Source organism: Stenella coeruleoalba (genome assembly GCF_951394435.1).
Source record: "Stenella coeruleoalba genome assembly, chromosome: 2".
Classification (NCBI taxonomy): Eukaryota; Metazoa; Chordata; class Mammalia; order Artiodactyla; family Delphinidae; genus Stenella; species Stenella coeruleoalba.
The window spans coordinates 153,784,098-153,807,056 of record NC_137147.1 but is presented as its reverse complement, the minus strand read 5'-3'; the positions used below and the strand labels follow the sequence as shown (position 1 = coordinate 153,807,056).

The following is a 22,959-nucleotide window of genomic DNA, read 5'->3' as shown; positions in this document are numbered from 1 at the left end:
TTTTCTAAGGTACATATTCCAAATATAAAATGGAAAAATTTGAATTATCAACTGTTTCAGATCATTTGTGTCCTCTGTTAGCAGAAATAATTGGAAACTATCTACTTTTAAAATACCTTAGATATAACCATGCTAGCTTGGACAGTTTTTAAACAAAAAGATATCCTTCTAGAAGGAAAAAATAACCCTTCAAAGGTAATGATTATATAGCTGCTATATATGTAGGCCCACGGGCCAGGCATGGGGCTAATTTCTTTACATGCCCATCTCTTCTGACTCTATGGTAGTTAACTATCCTGAGAGATAAGGAAACCGGCTTGTAACCTACCCAAGTAAGCAGAACTAAGTGGGCAAAGCCAGGAAGTAGGTCTTCCTAAATCTAACATGTGTGCTCCTAACAATTCCTTTCATAATTACATTTCCATAAGATAAATATGGCATCACGTAAGAATAACGTTTAAATACAGAAATCTCAAGTTAACATTTTCCACTTATTACTCATTCAATAACCACCACTACAGCCCCATTACACCTCAGAACTGTCATTGATACACTACTTATAATACAGAAAAACAGGATTTGACTACTAAACAGGGAGCCAGGCTGTAGCAATAGTGAAGGCACAATAAAAGATTCAATCTGTAAAACTTCACTACTTTATGGTCACAGAACACATACCTGATTCAGAGAAAGTATAAAGGGAGTATTATACAAATGAACATTGAACCAGGAACCACAGATCTGAGCTCTAGTCTGAACTCTACCACTAATGAGCTTTGTGATCTTAAGCACTTCTCTGAAATTGCTCACGTCTAAGTCAGGAATCTTTTTTTTTTCCTTTTCTTTTCTTTTTTTTTTTTTGCCTGCAATATTGGTATGTTGCAAGGATCAAATAGGACAAGAAACAATTATTTTGAAAACAGCAAAATGCTACACAAATAGGATATTGTCATCCCTGGTGGTCAGTCTTCTACGGGTTGGCACAGTAAACATGTTTGCACAAAATCCAGTGTAATTACTGAAAAGATCCCTTAAAGCAGCAAGACATAATGGAGAAGAGCCAGACAGTCTAGGGTTCAAGTTCTTTCCACTTAACAAGCTGTGCTATCAAATTATTTAACCTACCTCAGCTCTTTCTTCATCTGTAAAGTGGGAGTAATAATTTCTCTAAGAGTTATGAACCATGTAGTCCAATACTTGCTCTCAAGCAATTTAAGTGTCCTCTTTTCTTTTGCAAACATCAGTTCCATAAGATGTTACTAAAGAGCAAATGTACATGCATACACACATACACATACCAACAAATAAAGGGCAATACATCAGTAGTATCCCATATTAATAACAGTGGGGATAAAATTTAAATCTTGACTACCAAAGAAAGATTTTTATGACACTGATTTTTTTTTTTTTTTTTTTTTTTTGCCGTACGCGGGCCTCTCACTGTTGTGGCCTCTCCCGCTGCGGAGCACAGGCTCCGGACGTGCAGGCCCAGCGGCCATGGCTCACGGGCCCAGCCGCTCCGCGGCATGTGGGATCTTCCCGGACCGGGGCACGAACCCATGTCCCCTGCATCGGCAGGCGGACTCTCAACCACTGCGCCACCAGGGAAGCCCGACACTGATATTTTTTAAGTTCGTTAAATGATGTCACTTTGACGACACGTTTCACAGCTCACTAACTTATTTGCAAGAAAGACTAAACAAAACTAAATTTTACAGTTTGGGGAATTAGGGAAATTTATGGTTTTTCTAATTAAATCAGAGTTTTTATTCAAAAATTATGCTGTCAGGTCACTACTGGGATAAATTAAGCCACAAAAAGCTATATTAATTTCCACTCACACGGAGATTCCTAGTGATCATTATTGCTGAAATGATTATCCAGTGATTTGTATTTATTATGACAGGGTACCAATAAGCCAAGTGGCCAAACAACAATCCAAACATACTGTGTTTTTAAGAGCTAAAACACTTCTTAAATTTAAAATATTAAAATGTACCTAAGAGACTTAATTGGGATTCTCATCTTTCAAAAGATTTGGGGTTATGATGACCTACATTAGTTCCAGGAGCAGAGCCTTGTTTACAAAATCTAAGATCTTGGAGAGAAGAAAATGTTCTAGCCTGTTTTTTGGCATCACTCATACTACATTGTTTAAAATGAGCTAGAACAGGGATTATTTATAATCTAAGCTAGTGGACAAACACTCTAATAATATCCACACACTAGTCAGATTTAATAAGTATCAAGATCAGGTATAAGAATCCATTTTTAATATCCTATAGTACTTGGTCTTAATAAAAATATCATTATTTATTTTCTTTTTTTAAAAATTAATTAATTAATTTTTGGCTGCATTGGATCTTCATTGCTACACCCGAGCTTTCTCTAGTTGTGGCAAGCAGGGGCTACTCTTGGTTGCGGTGTGCAGGCTTCTCATTGCAGTGGCTTCTCTCCTGTTGCAGAGCACAGGCTCTAGGTGGTGGGCTTCAGTAGTTGTGGCACGTGCGTTCAGTAGTTGTGGCTCGCGGGCTCTAGAGCGCAGGCTCAGTAGTTATGGTGCACGGGCTTAATTGCTCCACAGCATGTGGGATCTTCCCGGGCCAGGGCTCGAACCTGTGTCCCCTGCATTGGCAGGCAGATTCTTAACCACTGCACCACCAGGGAAGTCCCCTATCATCATTATTAAATATGTGCCAGGATGCACATGGGTTCCCCTTTACCTATACCCATATTTCTTTAAAGATATGATCTAGGACGTTGTTAACCTTCTGCTATTATAAAGAATGGTATGTTTGATTCATACCATCAACCTAGAACCAATCAAGGGTTTTTTATTCTGATAAAATGATATTTTAGTAAAAGTATTTCCATACAGATAATGTATCTTACATTTACTTGTCCCTTAGATGATCACAACTTTGTGAAATAAGAATGAAGAAACAGAATCACCTAACCCAGGTTTAATTCCAAGTCCTGGTTTGTTTTGTTGTTGTTTTTTTTCCCCACAACTAGCCATCACTGGTAATGTCATTACCTCTACTAATTATGCCAATAGTCATACAAATGACAGATTCTGCATTTAAAATTTTGGAGAATGTTAACAAAAATCTAGTAAAGTAAATTAGTTATGTGGAATTAAGACAACCTCATGTAGCTTTAAGACTCAACTGCTAAGCCCTCAAAGTTTTAATAATTTGCTTGCATTTTTAAAAATTTTGCTAATTTCAGACTATTTCATATAGTCTTGTTTCCAAATGATATAACAACTCTTCTGGCTACCTGTATCACTGCAAACTCTAATGTATCTAAAACTGAATTACTTTTCCTCTGATTAGGATTCACCATTATTATCACTCCCAGTTTCCTAAGCTAACAAACTTCGGAGAGAATAAAAATAGCCACTGATTCTGTGTTTATTAAGTGCCTGATACAACGACTTTACTCAAGTTATGTCATTACAACAAACCTATAAAATGAATACCATTATTATCTCAATTTTAACCAATGAAGAAACTGAAGCTCAGAGAAGTTAGGTAATTTGATCAAGCTTACATAGAGCAGGTGACAAAACCAGAATTTTAACCCAGGTCTTTCTAGTTCTTCTAAATGCTAAAACAATCTGCAGGATTAAATGTGAAATTAATTTAAGGGACTGGGACTATCATTTTCTTTTTAAATGAAACAGGAAAAAGAAAAGATGAGCCACCATTGCGTGCGCAAGATTGAGTAATGAGTTTTGCTTAGGAGGAGGGAATGTTGTTATAGGGCAGGAACTTCAGCTGTCTTTGTGGGCAGTCAAAAAAATGTTTAACCTACTGCTCCGTTTGATACTGCCTCTCAGTTACCACCACCCCCTTAATTTTCCCAAATAGGTGTTTGGTTCTACCTTATCACATTCAACCAACATGGACTTTGGAAGCATATATTAAAGGCTGATATTAAGTTTTACCTAGTTTGAGAAAGAAGTAGTTGCTAGAGATTTACCACCAGAATGCATGAATTCTGTAACTACTAAATACACTTTTTTGTGTAGAGGGAGAGCCTTTTCTTCACACAAATGCTAGTCAACCTCTCAAAGCTTTCCACTTTCAATACAATTTCAGTTTACACAATTATTTTACCCAGCAAGCCAGTGCAAAGTACTTATACTTTGCATACCTTAATAGTTTCTAACCTTTTAGACCAGGAAGGTTTTAGTTGCATCGCCTAGAGGGGAAAATCAACAAGACCTCATGAACTAAGCACCTCAATTGAAACCTGCACTTACTGAGAATAAATTTCCATTCCTTATTCTCAAAAACGAAATAAAACAGAACAACCAACACATACATACATACCCCCTATATTCAAACCAAAAATATTTGAGACAACCACAAATAGAAAAGGGTAGTGGAACGTCAAAGTTCTACAAGTCTGTGCAGGCCATCTGATACTCTCTTCCTCTGGGCCAGTTCCCCTACTCCCCACCTGCGCCTCTTCCAAAACAGTACAGGGTAACCACTCCAGTCCTGATTTGTCTGTTGACTCAGGGAAAAAAAAGTCAGGAAAGACTACATTTGACAACAGGTTCCACAGGGCAAAGATCATGTTAGTTCTTGCTCATGATTATATTTCTACCACATATGTGCCAGGCACATAGGAGGTGCTCAATGAATATTTGTTTCAGGAGAAGAGAGGGAAAGGAATCTAACTGTCCAAAGTTTTATCATATTTAACAGTAAATTCTAAAAATGATAAGTCATTTTATCCATATACTATGTAATCACTAATTTAAAGTTTATTACAGAAGGCACTGTTCATAAGAATTCAGATGACTTTGAATAAATATTTTTTTTGCTATAATATGTGCATTTTGGTAGAAACATTTTAGAAATCAAGAATTTCTGAAAACAAAGTCCAGGTGTTTTGTACCAAATCAACATTCCATGTTGTCAATCCCTTGATTTAGTACAAGAGTCCACATAAATTATAAAATACTAGATGCAATATCCTACAGAACACAGCTGAGGCAAATTGTCTGCCTTGAGCTATATTTAAGCTAGCTAAATACAGAATAAAATACAAGTTAATGGAAGACAAGATTTGAGTGCACTAGCAGGACAATAAAATGGCTAATAACTAGGGTGAACATAAAGTTCTTTGTCCAAACAATGACACATTTAGAGTGAAAGGAGACAACTGTGAAATAGGATTGAACACAAGCGCAACAGGCATAAAACCAGGACCATCCCAGGTAGCATTTAATCCATCCCATCCCCCAAGAAAATGTGAATTTCATGGTTAAAATAGATATATAAAATGGTTTAAAAAAAGATATATAAAATGGTTAACTTAATTTTTTAATGTAAATTTTTTATTCCATGAAACTCACTGATCTGAGTCAAAATATAAAATTTATGATATTCTATGATATCTGAAATACTTTACAACTGTGCATTAGGTTTTTCAAATGTCCTTAAAAAAAAAAAAGTTACCATATGCAGCTCACTAGTCCTAGCTTTCTTGTCTGAAGGGAAGGGAAAGAAAGATCAGGTCTTCACCCACAAAGCACTGACAGTGATTAAGTACACAATAGGCACTTAAATGTTTTCTCAAACATCTAATAAATGCCAGCTCTGAGCCCAGCACCATAACAGGTGTGAGGGAAGAAGTCAGATGCTGTGCTGCCCTTGGAGAACAAATACTCTAGTGAAGGAAGCCCAAATTGTGGTATGTGTCCTAGTCTTCTTTCATTTCCTAAAGCATGCCAGTCTCTTTCTAAATTCAGGACCTTTGTACATACTACTCCCTTGGCCTGCAATGTTCTTCTCCTCACTCGTTACACAGCTAGCTCCTGTTCTCACCTCACTTTCTCAGAGAGGCCTTAGCTAATCATCCCAACCAAAGGGGTCTTCTCCCTGCCCTAAGTTGTCACCCTTTAACCTTTGTATATTTCCTTCAGAGCACTTAGAACATGTACTTACCTTACTTGTTGAAGAAATGTTAATGTATTAACAATAATAGGTAACATTTATTGAATATTTCTTCAGAATCAAATACTATTCTAAGCACTTTACATGGATTACTTCATTTAACCACTATGACAGTCCTTTATTTAGGCACTATTACTAGCCCTGCTTTTCACGTGACAAAACTAAAGATGGATTTCCTCTATAATTCTTAATAAGCAGCTTACACTATTTCTTGACTTTTAAATTTTAGGCGTTATGTCTAATTTCTTTATATTCCTTTCTCTTTTTAGCAACCCAGTTTCAAGGATTAAATATTTCTTTCACTTTGAGTCTATGTATTACGATTTGACTTTCTTTTAAAAGTATGTATACATTACTTGAGAAGAATGTTAAAATATAATCACCTAGCCTTTGTTTCTTTCAAGTTCCTTGAGGAAGGCTGGATGATCATGATGTCATTTCTGATGCCAGAACCTAGAGGCAACTGTGATCTTGCTAGAGGTAACAGAGTACAGAAAAATACTCAACTGGCTAGCAGGTAATTTAAGTTTTACTTTTGTAGTTAGAGAGGTTACTTCTTTTTTGGGGGGCCTTATGTTTTCTCAACTGTAAAAATGAAAGAGATTCACACTCTCTAAGGACCTTTCCAAATCTGTTGTCTAGCAATAGCATAACTTTTAGAGTAATTTCAGAATAACAAAAGCATTTTCATGTCCTGAGCTCTTCATAATGGAATTTAATCTGTACCACGATGTAACCCGATGATTTTTTTTTCATTGTTAGTCATTCAGAGTCCCCTGGCAGATCCCTGAACTCTGCAACATAAGCTACAAGAAACAGCACAGGCCAGGGTTGTTATATGCTGGACTACAGAAACATGTCTCCAGGACTATCATTCAACCAACAGAATAACTACCAAGATTTGAGTATACTTCCTCAAAGGCACAGGTATGTTCCTTATTCCAACTTCTGAAGAGCAAGTATACCAACTTAAGAACATACATGCCCAGAGAAACAATTTTTAAGAAAGGAGTTATGAATGATGGAAAATAAGATTTCCTGCTGTGCTCTTTCTACCACAATACACTGCTGAACAAACCCCTCTTATAACCAAAATTTTTTTCTTGAAGCTTTGGTGTGATAAGTGTTTATTTGGTTGGGTAGTGGAGAAGATATATGTTCATTCTCTCCTTAACACAGCTAGAAAAGCTTATCAGTATTGTGGGGAATTTCCTTACTCTTAATGCTCACATGCAGTTGGGAGGTACAAGGGCTTCTAATCCTACAGAGTTCATTAAGTTTCTCCCAGCAATTGTCTGGAATGAGAGAAGGAATCTCCAACTTCATCCTGTTCTTTTCCCCTTTATTTGTTCTAACACACAGCTACTTTAAAATAAACTGTGCAGTTTACTACTCTGACCAAAGAATATCATAAAACAATAGCCATGGTATTGTGTGCCATCTTAATATTCCCAAGAATTTTCATAAAAGGCAATACACACTAATCCCTCATATATTACAACAAATGGTGGTGAAGGGAAAAACATATAGAGAAGAAAACAGCCAACAGTAGACATGAGTGTCAGGTAATTTTTATAATACCAGGTAATAATGTAATTTTGAGGGCTAAAAAACTGAATTTAAGACTGTCGGACATTCAATAATCTCTGTTCTGGTTTATAATGAAATTATATAAATGTACTGCCAAATTATTCTTCCAAAAAGTTCTCTTAATCATACAAAACAGTAATTAATGGTGCCCCACTATCGAATGAATGAAGCTCAAAGTCCTTAGCTTGACATTCAAAACCCGAATCCCCTCATTCCTAAGTAACCCTTCCAATTCACATTAGTATACCTGCTAGCCCTCAAACATCTTTATTGCTCATGTCCTCTCTTCCAATCTTTCCCCTCTTAATCTCTGTAAAATTTCCATCTATCCAAATCAAACTTTTAAGGCTCAATACAGCTGCTGTCTCTGCCAAAAGACAGGCTTTGCCCTGAAATTAATCATCCCAGCTGAAATTAATCATTCCCTACAAACTCTGATAGTAGACATTACTTTTACCATTTACTGTACTCAGTTACGAATATCTTGTATTATGTTTGTTTGTTTGTTTGTTTGTAGTTATCTCATTTGATCCTTCCAATAACCTTGAGAAGTGGGAATAAATATTCTCATTTAGAAACAAAAATGGACACTGTAGAATTAATTCTTAGTTATACAACTAACAAATCACAGAAAAATAATGCAAAAAGTTTTCCAGTAATAAGTTTTATGCTGCACCACAAAGATATTAAAATGCATGCAAGCATTCATTCAATGACAAATATTTATTGAGCAGCTACTAAATGCCAGGCACCAGTCCATGCATGGGGAAACACAGCAGTGGACAAACACCACTAAGTCCCTGCCCTCTTGAAGTTTACGTTCCTATTGGGAGAAAAACAAAAACAGCAAATAAATAAACATAGAACAGCAGGTCAAGCAGTGGTAAGGACTATGAAGAGTAATGCAGAGTCAACAGACAATAAAAGAACTGTACTCTTTTGATAGGATGATCTAGGAAGGCTTCTTTGAGGAGCTGACAACTGAGCAGAAAGTCAAATGAAGTAAAAGACAGTCATGAGACTTATATTCCAAAAGGGAACAGCAAATGCCAAGTCTCCATGGTGCCAATGTGCTTGTGGTGACTGAACAGCAAGATCGATGTGCCTAGAGTACAGGGAACCTTAGAGAGTACCAAAAAATGAGGTCAGATAGGTAGCATGAAGCTTCAGGATTAAAAATGGAATTCTTCCCAATGCAAAAATAATTTAAAATATAATTCTTTTTCAATTGAAAAAGTCTTAGAATTTCACCAATACTCATTTTCCTCTTACATCTACTTAGTCCAGGTAATTTTTTTTAAAGCTAAATAAAATAAGGAAAAATCTGCTAAAATCTTAATTAACTGTCCTATTTACATGACCTAATTTTTTTTTCCAGAAGCCAATCATTTTATTTACTTGTACCTTTACATATTCTTATGGTGTACTCCAAGAGCTTTCTAAATGTTGTTCAAACATCAGGGTCTAACTCCTTTTCTGTAACAGAAAGCAACTTACTTCCTTAAAAGGCAGTATGACTATAGACAATACCAGGACAACTAGAGAAATATGAATATAAACAGTATATTAGATATTAGCATTGTGCCAATAGATTTCTTGGGTGGGATAACTGTATTGCAGGTATGTAGGAGAATGTTTTTATTTTAAGGAGACACACAGTGGTATGATGGTAAATGTTTAACGACTGGCTCTGCAAAGGAAAAAAAAAAGCCCTGGTTTGTAGCACTGCCAATTTCCATGGTGTAAATGCTGGTACCATTGCTGATTTCAAGCAACCAACTTGATGCAGAGCTGGGAAGAAATGTACACAATCAGCTTTCACATGCTGTTACCAGCCAGTTCCACACTGAAGTACACAGGGTTGAAGTGTCATGATGTCTGCCACTTACTCTCAATTTATAGAAACAAAAAACAAAACAAAACAAAAAAGCCCCTATGTCTGTCTGTCTAACCACTTACCTATCTACTGACCTCCCACTCAAGAGAGATAAAACAAAAGTGGTAAGATGTTTACAATCCATGAAAAGTATTTGGATGTTAACTGTATGATTCCAACTTTTCTTGTGGGTTTGAAGTAGAGCAAGCAATGTACGGAAGTTTAAAGAAATCCTATGGCCAACTCTATTGTATACCAAAAAATTTGTTTGTATATCAAAATTTTTTTTGTATGTCAAAAAAATTTGGGGAAGTATACCGAATATGATATAGAGCTTTAACTTAAAGTTATTTTTAAGATCAAAACCTTGGAATTCCCTAGCGGTCCAGTGGTTAGGATTCCACATTTTCACTGCTGAGGGCTCAGGTTCAATCCCTGATCAGGGAGCTAAGATCCCGCAAGCCGCACAGCGCAGCCAAAAAAAAAAAATCAAAACGTTTTTAAAAAAAAGCAATTTGCCAATACTGAATGCTAAAGTTATACATTCTCCTACTATTATGAATTTAAGTAGAAGTGACCCACTGGATAATGCAACAAACCATGATATGTCTTCACAAAAGAAAATGGCTGATTTGGTTAAAAAATGTAAAAGAATTCTCTAGATGTCAGAGTAAAGTTTTATCAATATAAATGGCCCGATTTCAGCTACTGTTATCAAATTTTAATTCCATTCAGAATATATAAGTTTAATAAGTGGGAAAATAACAAATGGGAACTTCATATTAATTTAAAATGTTAATTCCTAACTATAAACTAGTTGTGCTCTCAAAAAGGATGTTTTAAAGTCCAAATAAAAGTCATACTTTGAATAAATATTATTTATAAATAATAAATAAATAAATAACAATTATAAAAAGTTATGACTAGATTCCCAGGCTAGCCTACCAAAGGTTTCTTAACCTATAATATTAGCCCATTTCTTACAGCATCATGGAACAAGTGTAAATTCTGGGTCACAGATGCAGAAGGGCCATGCTCCAAGCACTGAAATCAATCCTAGCTTATATTCTAAAATAAAGAAAAAAGCAATTTGGGGCACCATCTGACCATTCTAATAATTTCCATCAACCTCCTTCTAGTGTCCACCCCCACCCGAATCTCTTTGCCTTAACGCTGCTCTAAATGCTCTTAATGGTGTATGATCACCCAGAAATAGTTGGTGTGCTCCAATTACCTACTTTCCCTCTCCCCTTGCATGCACGTTACAGATGTGTAGTTCAGTACTTGTTTCGAGTTCCTCTAGTTGTATATTCCAGAATACAAGGTTCAGAGTGACAAACAATAAGGGCCTATCGATCTCTTATGCCTTTTATGATTAACTTTCACAACAGAGTACTGAAACATTCATTTCCTCAGTGCAGCTGATCCAAGTTGTGTATCCTTGGAAATAAAACACTCACCAATCTCTATCCTGTGCCAGGCACAAGCTAGGTGCCGAACCATAGGTTCTCAGTTCGTCTTTCCCACAATCCTTAAGGTTGATGTTATTAGAACAAAATGAACTGAAGTTCTGACAGGTTATGTAATTTGCTCAAGGTCATTTGGCTGATAAGTGCTGAAGTTAGAATTTCTAAGTTTGACCCTAAAGCCTTAGGGTCTTAACTCTTCCTTTTTAGCATGCTGTAATTTGAACTAATTTTATAACAAAATATGCCCATTATTTCAATAATCCAGAAAAATGTATAATTAAATATACATTTATTAATCTAAATGGATCTCTTGTTGGTGTAATTTCAATCAGAATAACAAGGGGAAACTTTAAAAACAGTAAAAACCAGGCACTGTGTGAATGGATAATTTTAGACAGAATGAACCCACCTAAGATACACTTGGGAGCACCTGGCCCTTTGCTCATCTGTACAGATGATCCTGTCCATAGGGCAAACCAGTCAACATATATAGCATTTCACACCTTATAAAGTTCTTTGACACATTATCTTACCTGAAACTCAGAAGCAACACTTTGAGCCCAGTACAATTTACAGATGAGAAAACAGGCTTGGAAGTTGACCCAAGTCACAGAACCTATAAGTGACAGAATGAGCCCCAAATCTAAACTCTAAATCCTTTGAGTCTTTATCCTACTTATACTCATAAATCTGAAGTTATCCAACAAATTTAATCTCTCTTTCTTTCAAAGAAATAGTAACAGGAACAAATTCAGCATGGTGGTTGGAGAGCAGAGAGCTACCAGAAGATGTCTGTGTGTGGATCATTTGTTAAGTAGATGTATATAAACTGGGGACCACCTATACCAAACAGCTTTTGCCTACTTCTTATTTTACAGCATTTTATTTCAATTTAATCAATTTAAAAATATAACCTTTTTTAACTTTTTATTTTACATTATAATTTATTAACAATGTTGTGATAGTTTCAGGTGTACAACAAAGTGATTCAGTTATACATATACAGGTATCTATTCTTTTTCAACTTCTTTTCCCATTTAGGTTGTTACATAATATTGAGCAGAGTTCCCTGTGCTATACAGTAGGTCCTTGTTGGTTAAATATAACCTTCTTTTAAGGTAAGTTACAGGCAAATATATCTTAAATCTATTTTTTTTAATTAGGTATAAAGTTGTGAAAATAGACTAACAGTCAATAATGCAAACAAATTCCTAAAGTGAGAGAATTTCAGGTGGTGACACTAAAACAATCAATGATTGCTAATCATCTGCTTCTACTCCTATTTGCTCCACAAATATTGGGATATACTAGTGATTCATTCTTTCAGCAAATATATATTAAGCACCTCCTATGCACCTACCATGTATAAGGCTATCTGCTAGGTGATGGAAATATAGTTGCAAACAAGAGATAAGGTTCTTGTCCTCATGGAACTTAAAATCAAGCTGTGGAGACAGACAATAAGCAAAGAAAAAAATCACAAAATGTGGTAAATGCGGGACTTCCCTGGTGGCACAGTGGTTAAGAATCCACTTGCCAATGCAGGGGACACAGGTTCGAGCCCTGGTCTGGGAAGATCCCACATGCCGCGGAGCAACTAAGCCCGTGCGCCACAACTACTGAGCCTGTGCTCTAGAGCCCGCAAGCCACACTACTGAAGCCTGTGCGCCTAGAGCCCATGTTCCGCAACAACAGAAGCCACCGCAACGAGAAGCCCGCACACCACAACAAAGAGTATCCCCTTTTCGCCACAACTAGAGAAAGCCTGCACGCAGCAACGAAGACCCAACACAGCCAAAGATTAAAAAAAAAAAAAAAATGTGGTAAATGCTATGAAGGAAACAGACTGCGGAGACACAGAACAACATAGGACACTAATTTAATAAATAATAATAACAGCTAGCATTAATTGAGCACTTTAAATAGAGTAGTCAGAGAACATCTCTCTGAAAAGTGATATTTAAACCAAGGTCAGAAGAATGACAAAGAGCTACCCATGTGATAACTAGGGAGAAAGGCTTTTTAGGCAGAGGAAATAGTGCACACAGGGCTGTGAATGGTCATCAAAAACCTAAAAGCTGGCCAATGGCACTGGGCATGCTGAACAACGGGAAGAGATGCAAAAAGCCTTATCATAATTTTACTGGATGAGTTTCTTTTATATGAAAAGGAATATATGAGAAATCTCAACTCAGGTTATTGCTAGGTCTGTCTTTGGTATTACACATGGATTAATGTCTAATATTTTGACTAGCTACTGGCATTTTTAGCCAGTCCATCCTGTTTCAGTTTAAAAAGAAAGTCTGACACAATCAACGTCAGATTTTTCACCCATTTGAGCAAAGACAGAATTAAGTATTAACAAATTGACTTTGGTTTACCTACTAAGAAAGAAATACTGTTTCCTAGTACTACAATTTTGCTTTTTCATTTTAAAAAAAGTCAGTATTAAGTTAGAATTTCTAAGTTTAACATTCCCTCAGTTTTTAAAAACTTCAGCTTTAAATGGGGGAAAAATACTACCATAATTAGGTGCAAAGTTGAGAAGGACAAAAGAATAAATGAATATAAATATTCTTCATTTAACAACTAATTTTTTTCTATACTTGTTCATAATACAGAATGCTTAGGCCCCATGGGTTTCTTCACTTTTTGAAAAGGAAATCAGCTTTTGAGTCACTCTCCCTATGTACACATTAGCCTCTCAATTCTACCTTCCAATTATCTTTTTTCTCATCCTTCAAAGAAATGACAGTGTTCCACCCACTGAATCACTTCCTTCTTACTGAATGACAGGCAAAAACATAGGGAACCTCTATGTCAAGCCCTTTAGTACTGAATCTCAGAAGTTGTATCAAGCCAGCAATTATTTGACAGCTACTGATGTGTCAAGACCCATCAATGTAAATGGATGAAAGATCAACAGTAGTCATTTTTGGACTTGAGCTCACAGGGAGTATACAAAACATATACAGCTTAATTAGCCCCTTTCTTTTGTCCTCCCCAGCTTTCCCTAAATGATTGACTTCTTAATTAGAATATGTCCAATTGTAGCAAGAGCAGTTCACATTTGAATGTCTACTATATCCCAGCCATAGTTCTAAGCACATTACATGCACTAACTTATTTACTCAAAGTAACCCTAAGGCAAGGTACTATTACTTCCTCCATTGTAAAGATGAAGAAGGTGAGGCACAAATAAGATATACAGTTTTCCAAGATCACAATAATTAGTAAATCTGTTTTTCATTTTCCTCAGGCCTATTTTAAAACAAATTTGGTCCCAATATCTTATAATACTTTAATATAACATACTCCTACAAGTCAGAGGGTTAAGAGCATGTACCCAAGCTTATTTCAAATCTGGGCTAGCCCTCTTATTAGCTGCGTAACCTTGGGTAAGTTACCAAACCTCTCTCTCTGACTCAATTTCATTTATCTATAAAATGGAGATGACAATAGCATCTAATTCCTTGAACAATTGTGATGTTTAAATGAGTTACATATAGGGCTTCCCTGGTGGCGCAGTGGTTGAGAGTCCGCCTGCCAATGTAGGGGACATGGATTCGTGCCCCGGTCTAAGAGCGGCTGGGCCCAGTGAGCCATGGCCGCTGAGCCTGCGCTTCCGGAGCCTGTGCTCCGCAACGGGAGAGGACACAACAGTGAGAGGCCCGCGTACCACATAAATAAATAAATAAATAAATGAGTTACCTATATAAACTACTTGGAATAGTGCCTGGCACATAGTATGTAGAAGAGTTAGCTGTTATTAGTAATAGTACCACACCACTTCCACCCCGGGAATTTAGCAAAAGCCTGATCTATTTAATCTAGTCAACACTTCTTTTCCTCTAACATCTGTCATTCGTATTGTCTGACTTACACTGGCTAACAATGAACTATTCTTAGCAAGTAAGCAACACATCTAACTCCCATGCTATTTTTTTCTAGTCCTTACCACTTCTTTCCTCCTATTTCAGTTGCCCAGGAAGAACTGTTTGAGATTAAAATGGTTTGCATTATACTCTAGGCAAGTTCATAAGCCATCGCAATACTAAAGCTAAAGCCTAAATTTGTAATACAATCAAAAAGGGGGTTTCTTAGTCTATTCAGCCTGCTATAACAAAATACCATAAACTAGGTGGCTTATAAACAACAGAAATTTATTTCTCACAGTTATGAAGGCTGGAAAGTCCAAGATCAAGACACTAACAGATCTGGGTGTCTGGTGAGGACCAGCTTTCTCATTAGGCAGTTGTCTTTTCATTATAACCTCAGATGGTGGAAGGGATAAGGGCACTTTCTTGGGTCTCTTTCATAAGGGCACTAATGCCATTCACCCTCATGACCGCATCACCTACCAAAGGCCCCTACCTCCTACTACTATCATTTTAGGGCTTAGGATTTCAACACATGGATTTTGGGGGCACACAAGTATTCAATCTACAGCAGAGGGAAAAAACTAAGCATTCCTCTCAGTTTTAACCTCAAAAAATCAAATTGATTGGTATTTTATTCGTGGAACAGGTTTTGCACTAATAGTTTTTTCTTAAGAATTATAAATGACTTACAATGTGTTCAAATATGAATTGAAACAAAGTATGTTTAAATTATTAATGCCTTGATGATTTCCTAGATGTTATAGGCCTTAACCTTTCATAACAGTTGATAAGCTCAGACAACATTCTTAGAAATGTCTGATGAATTAACTGTTTCTAACCAAAGCATAAAGCATAGCAAAATTGACATTTATCTTTTAAATTGAAAAGATGTTGATTCTACTTAAATTGTTGAACAATACCATGAACTTGGGACTTCTGAAACCTTGGGACTTTTTTTTTTTTTTTTTGCGGTACTTGGGCCTCTCACCCCCGCGGCCTCTGGCGCCGCGGAACACAGGCGCCGGACGCGCAGGCTCAGCGGCCATGGCTCACAGGCCCAGCCACTCCGCTGCACGTGGGATCCTCCCGGACCAGAGCACGAACCCGCGCCCCCCCGCATCAGCAGGCGGACTCCCAACCACTGCGCCACCACGGAAGCCCGCCTTGGGACTTCTGAAATCAAAACATAAGCTTATATTCTATTATTTTGAAAAATATTTTTATAGAAAAAATATGCATTCAAAAACAAACAAGATTATAAATACCATACATTTATACCATAAATAAATATTAAATGTTAAAAACATAAAATGCTTTAATTGCTTCTATGCAAAGACCATACTTCAGAAATCTCTTGAAACACTGGGCATTCAATATCTAACTAGGATCAGATCCAAACTTTACATCCTTGAGTACAAGGTGAAGTAACATTGTTTAACCTCTCCAGCTGCCCAGCTCTAGTCAGAATTTAAAAATATATTTCCAGGAAGCTTGGTCCACCCATGCCACCCCCTACATATAGAGGTTAAGATGTAACTGTAATAACAAATGACACAGAAATAAATTACACATACATCAAACATCCTTTCATAGCTTTTGTATCTTCTCAGATAACTATACATTAAAAGTCTACTAAATCTGCTTGAGCCTTAGCAGGTTACAGGTTATGAATGCAAAACGAAACAAGATACTATTAGGTTATTGCACATTTGACTATTTCTTTACCTCTGTTGAACATATTTTATAACCGACCAACATATAACCACCTGTAATATCTTGTTTAACATGGTAATGATCATTTATTTAAAACCTACTATGTGCCAACCAGTGTCGTATTTCATTCTAACAACTATGAGAAGTTGGAATTATCCCCATTTTACAGACAAAGAACCTGAGACTCTCAAAGATAAAGGAAATTAATGAAGATTACACAGCTAGCAAGTAATGGAACAAGGATACAAATACAGGTCTGATTCCAAAACCTGTGCTAATGATAACATCAAAGACTCATCTTTGGCAGCATTGCACAAGTAATGTTATATAACTGCTGAAAAATTTAGAAAAAGAAAAAAGAGGAAAAAAAAGATTTACCTCAGACTATAGTAAAATTCTATTGACTACTGTGAAACATGGCCATTGTACAGTAACATCTTAATTATCTGGAAGTACAGTAGAAGGTCTTTTAATTTTCACTTAATCAACTAGCAAGATTGTCCAATGCTTTCCATATCTTCCATAGAAGCAAACTGACAGACATGAGCAGCTAATAAGTTACTTTCCAGTTGCCTGCACACTTCTACTCCTACTAGTTGAGTTGTATGCTTAAGTAGTATCTGGTGTTTCTTCCCAAATCTGCTTATGTGAATTTATTTTAAAACTATATAAATCAATGAAATGAATGCACAAAAAGGTTATTTCTGTGAAAACTACGTTGAATGCTTTGGAAAGCACATATTTTGATGAACATAATTTTGATGAATATATATTCCCTCTCCTCCCAAAACAAATTTCTGTTGACTACACAAATATCCTTGTAATTCCTGGTGTACACAGACACCTATAAAGTTGTGTGAAACATTAAAAAAGAATTTAACACTTTTTAAATGTAAAATATTCCACCCTTGGATTTTTTTGCAGTCTTATTCCACTTTAAAGAAATTGAAAGTAGAAATCTTAGGTGTACATTTTTGGTGTGGTTTACATAGGGAAGATCATATCTAACTCTGAAAAACAGACCCCATTTCACCCCCCAAAAAAGGGCCTTGAGCCTACACCAAAAGACAAATGAAATAATTAAGGCTGTTATTTTTTCTGATTCCTCATTTAAACTTTTTAAATTAGCCAACCAACTACCACATGCAACCATGTAGGATAAGAGGGTCCTTTTGCACTTAGAAACTTTCTGAAGCACAGCTGTATACCACTAAGCAAATATCTCACAGTTTCTACACTAGAGTTCGTATACTTTCTTAGCTTCTGAGTGAATATCTGAAGGTTTTCCTATTTATTCTCATTTTTTAGAGAACTCAGTGCTAAGCATGGTTATCTAGTTCTTTATCCCAGAGACTAAAAGCAGTAAAATTAAAAGGAGACAAGAATAAGCATATTGACAACAAAGACTGTTGACAGCATGGGAATTCAAAAATCAGATCTTAAAAAAAATAGGCTGAAGTGGTTTAAGCTAGAGGAAAAAAAAAATCTGTGTCCACATATCATGATTACAACTGAAAATATTTTTGGCATTTGAAGAGTAAAGTTTCAGTTAGCCAGAAAATTAACTCATATAGAATAGCTTCTTAGTTACCAATGTAGAAAAAGTGAAGTATTACTGTTGTCAAGCTCTCCCATAATTGTGCCTTGTCAACCACAGGTCAAGAAATCAATTCAATGGATTATGCAAGCAATTTTTAACAACAGAAATAGAACAGAAAGTACAAGACCACACTGCACATAGTACGAGTAAGTATGTTTTGTGAAGTTTATTTCAGTATTTCTATACTACTTTGCAAAGTAAAAGATACTTCTTACTCTAGGTCCTGGTCAAAAGAAAGCCATGGGCCTAAAGACTCATATTATAAAATATAGTCACAATACTAAACTTTCAATCACCTCATTTTTACATCATAATGCTAAAGATAGCTACAATTTTAACGAGAAAAAAGTCTCCTTTTTAGGAGTCTTGATGCATAAATGTATTTACTTTTCCTAGTAATCTACATTAATATATAACATTTTATTGTGTTTAGTACTAGTTTTGGCTAAATAGAGATTGTGTGCAAATACTATTTTTTTAACTGCTTAGGGGACTTCCCTGGCGGTCCAGTGGGTAAGTCTCTGCCCTCCCAATGCAGGGGGTTCAGGTTCCATCCCTGGTCAGGAAACTAAATCCCGCGTGCATGAGGCAACTAAAAGATCCCGCGTGCCTCAACAAAGACCTGGTACAGCCAAAATTTTTAAAATAAACAAACAAACAAACAAACCTGTGTAGGACCTTAAAGCGACTTTTGCAACAACCACCAACACAAAAACAAAAAACAAAGAGCAACTCTGATTTTCTTTGCTTGTTTATTTTGAGATGCAATTACCGACCTTGGTGCCATCTTTCCAAAGTCACAGATGAAATCTAAAAGTCTAAACTTGGCATTCTACACAAGCAACCTGCTTAGTAACAATATTCTTGCTAATACTTAATTCATACAAAGCTGATTTTAAGAAACAACCAAACACTTAAACTAATCCACTAAATTAAGTATGGCTTTCTCCACTTCTTTCTAGTGCATTTTAAGACAGTATTGCCAAAGATGTATTTTAATAGAAAAGAAAATTTGACTTTCTAATCCAGTTTGAAAAACTATATGGAAAAAATAACCAGTTTAATATATATCTTTTAAAATTATTTTATTTTATTCTTTTAAATTATCATTTATTGATTGATCGATTGACTGCCATGTCGAGGCCTGCGGGATCTTAGTTCCCCCACCAAGGATCAAACCTGTGCCCCCTGCAGAAGAAGCACGGAGTCCTAGCCACTGGACCGCCACGGAATTTCCCTTTTTTTTTTTTTTTTTTTGCGGTATGCAGGCCTCTCACTGTTGTGGCCTCTCCCGTTGCGGAGCACAGGCTCCGGACGCGCAGGCTCAGCGGCCATGGCTCACGGGCCCAGCCACTCCGCGGCATGTGGGATCTTCCTGGACCTGGGCACGAACCTGTGTCCCCTGCATCGGCAGGCGGACTCTCAACCACTGCGCCACCAGGGAAGCCCTCCCATATCTTTTTTTAAATAAGCATCTAATTCATAAAGATAAATTAACATTTCCAATCTGAAAGTCTCAGATTTGGAAGGAACTCTGTCATCTAGTCCAACTCCCTACCAAATACATTAATCCTCTTCCTACAATGTTCCTTGGACTCAAATTCCCATATGACAAACTCCTACTACCACTATATTAAAACCTTCTAAAGTTGGTCCTTGCAATGGCCAATCAAAAGCAGATTGATAAATGAGTTTTCAATTCCTTTGAAATCCTTGAGAAACACAGTGTATGCATTATTCCCATAAGTCCTGAAAATACAGGTTTATTAAGGAAATGGCACATTTACAGTTACTTATTATAGGGATTTCAGTAGCCCTGTGTATATACTGATATACTGGACAAAGCCCTGGAGTACTCTGCAAACTTTTAGAGTTTGCCTAAAGCACAAAAATCAGCAATGACAAATAATATTTGTGAACTCAATTTTAAATTTTCTCAGTTTATCAAGATCAAATTCTCAAGTTGAAAAAACTTTTAAACTTCTTTAAAATCGAAGTTAGATTGAACCTAAAAATGAGTAATGTAACTCTAAAATGATACCAAGTATTGTGGCAACAGATACACGTGCTGTTCTTGGCAATTTCATTTTTAATATCTCTTGAAACTAATACTTTGAAGACACTTTTGAAGAATGTATTCTCCCATCTAGTTCCTAACTCTTCCATGCGCCCTTCTCTACCTTACCAGCTGGAATCTGTAACAGAAACAAATAATCATATGTAATTCACAGAGAGTTGATCTTGCCGCAGAACTAGGTTAACTTTTCTAAAATGGGGCACAGAAAAAAAAATCCTACTTAAATCAATTATTTACCTCGGTCTGGCTTCATCTTCACGCCAATTTCCACCCAAGGTGCTGTGAAATACACGTGTGGGTTCTTTCAACAGGCTCGCCGCCGATTCTGTGGCTACTGCTCCGTTTTTAAAATGCTAAAAGACATCAAAATAAAATTAATCTGGTCTTGCCCTCAACACTCGATCTTGCAAGAAAACTACTGCTAACAGGCCTCTCCCTGGCACTAAGCGCGGTGACAGCACCATCCGCAGGTCTGAAAAAAGCAAAACTCTGCACCGCCCTCCCCCATCTCCTCCGGACCAAGCACCCCTCTTCCCCGCCCCTGTGCTCTCCAGGCCAACGTGTCCTTCTTTGACACAGTGTTTCGGAACCAAAAGGAAGACCTATTTATAACCTGAAGGTACAGGCAGGGAAAAAAAAAAAAGGATTCAAACAACACAAGCTAACTAACCCCTTTGTAAGAAAAATACCGCTGGGAACAGTGGCACCTCCGCAGTGGCTGGTATAGAAATGCTCCGACCTGGTGACTTGGGCGCAGGAAACTCTTCAAGACCCCAAGCGCCTCGCCTACAGCTCCGCCCGCCCCGCCGGGCCTCACCTGTGTAGTTACCCTCTGGCTAGTCTTCCTGCCTCAACCGCGGCCAAGTTGACACAATGAGAGGGTCAGAAAGAAACGCGAGTCATCTCCTCGTGCCCAGCCCCCAGTCCCAAACGAACTCTACTGGGCTGTCCCGGGGCGCCCCTGCCACCCCCCGGCCCTGCGAGGTCTTCCCGGGAAGGTGTTTACGGCCGGGCGCTCGCCCCTGCTCGGCGCAGCCTGCCCGTGCGGCCCCCTTCCGTCCCGCCGCGGCCCTGATTTCCTTCAGCCACGCCGTCCGGAGCGCCGCGCCAGCCCTTTTCCCCGCCGGAGAGTTGTTTTCATGGCTCCCTCGGCCGACCTCTGCTGACTAACTCGCTCTCCTCTCCCGTCCCAATCCCTCCTCCTCTTGGCACTTCTCTCCGCCGCTCGCCCAGCGGCTCACATCACACTCCCACCTCAGACGTGAGGCTCCGAGAGGCGCAGGGCCGGCGAGAGCGGAATGTGGCGCGCAGCGGCCCCCGGGGCTGCGTTAGAGGACCATGGGGGCCCGAGACAACAAGCCCGACGCGGCTCCCCGGCGCCCCTGTGGCCATCCACCCCCGCCTCGGCCGCCGCCTCGCTCCGCTCCCGGCGCTCAGCCCCTCGCCCTGCCTGCCCGACTCGCACCCGAGCCCCGCTGCCCCCGGGCTTCGCCTGCCCGTCGCCCCGGCCGGCCCGCTCGCCCCGCGCCTCTGCCAGCTCTTCGCCCGCCCGCTGCCTCTAGCTCTGGAGCCCCAGCTCCCGGTCCCCCTCGCTCGCCCAGTTCTTTCTCTTCAGTTTGCCCTGTCAAAACACTGCCCGGGTCACGTGTCCCAACAACAGCCAACCCACCGCTCGTCACTTCCTCCCCGGCGGCCTCCGCGGCGGGCGCCCGGTTGTTATGGCAACGCTCCCCGCGCCCCGGGGCGCTAGCCTGGGGGCCTGGGTTCCCTTGCTGGTGCTGCCGGCTGCGAAGGGCCGGCGGAGCCCGGGAGGCCCGAGAGGCGCCCGGCGCTTTGGCCGCGCTCGCTTCCTGCCTGCGCTCCGAGCTGGCTGCGGCGCTTCTGGGACCAGGAACCGGAGCTGCGCTATTAGAGCACAGGGTAACTGGGGAGATGTCATCCGAGGGCCTGCCCCAGACGTGGAGGATAATTATAGTCTCCTCCTCCTCCTCCACACTGGATGCTGGCGCAGAGTTGTGACCCAGCCCCAAGGGGCTTGCAGTGCACGGTGGAAGTCGGGTCTAATTAATGTGGCCAAGACAGGAGAGTGGGCAGCCATACGCTGCAGGGATTGGGGAGTTTAAGAGCAAAAACCCTCCCCAACCAGATTTTTTTCAAATCACCAGGGATTTTAGTAGGATTCGGAACCCAAGCTCTAGAGGCCTTCACTGTGCTAAAAATAACTTTTATAACCTCTAAAACACTGACTCATGGCAGGAGGACACTTTTGACACCGTGTTATTGTTAGGGAGCTGTAATTTTGTTGTTGTGCTATAACAATGTGACATGATGACATTTCGTGTTGCGATGTTGTATCATCATTTCAACACAAACAGATGACAAGGATCTACTGTAATTAAAACAAGCAATCCTAACAAGGGCTGAAGCTATTAGCTACTCAGTTTATAGACAAAGTACACATGGGGTTGTGAGCTCAAAACAGAGACAAAGAGAAGTACAAAATTTGCAATCCTCTTTGGTTTCATTTAGAAAAAGCCTTTTTTTTTTAAGAAATAATTTTGCATACAAGAATCACAACAGGCAAGTACTAGGTTAGGTTTAAAGGTGATTTACTTTAGTCTTTGTACTCTTCTGAGGTTTCCAAAGTTTTACAGGAAGTATGTTTACTTCTACATCAGAAAAGTTTTTGTAAATTACAAGATTGGGATTGCATTTTTTTTGCCTCAGATCTATTAAATACATGAAATTTTTATTATGAAGAAAACAATATTTTCTGGA

General features: G+C 38.5%; 1 protein-coding gene across 3 annotated transcripts in view; it reads right to left on the bottom strand.

Annotated features, from left to right (window-relative positions):
* ATOSA (atos homolog A) overlaps positions 1-22,105 on the bottom strand; it is an 87,412-nt gene extending 65,307 nt beyond the window's left edge. The window contains exons 1-3 of one of the 3 annotated variants that reach the window (XM_079910986.1): positions 21,851-22,105; positions 20,852-21,026; positions 20,419-20,534 (exon numbers count right to left, since the gene is read on the bottom strand). In XM_079910986.1, the coding sequence (XP_079767112.1) occupies positions 20,419-20,434 (16 nt within the window). In that variant the 5' untranslated portion in view covers positions 20,435-20,534; positions 20,852-21,026; positions 21,851-22,105. Of the gene's footprint in view, positions 1-20,418; positions 20,715-20,851; positions 21,027-21,850 lie in introns of those variants that run through there. The other 2 variants (XM_079910987.1, XM_079910988.1) reach the window with 2 other exon arrangements.
* Positions 22,106-22,959: the final 854 nt, after the last annotated feature.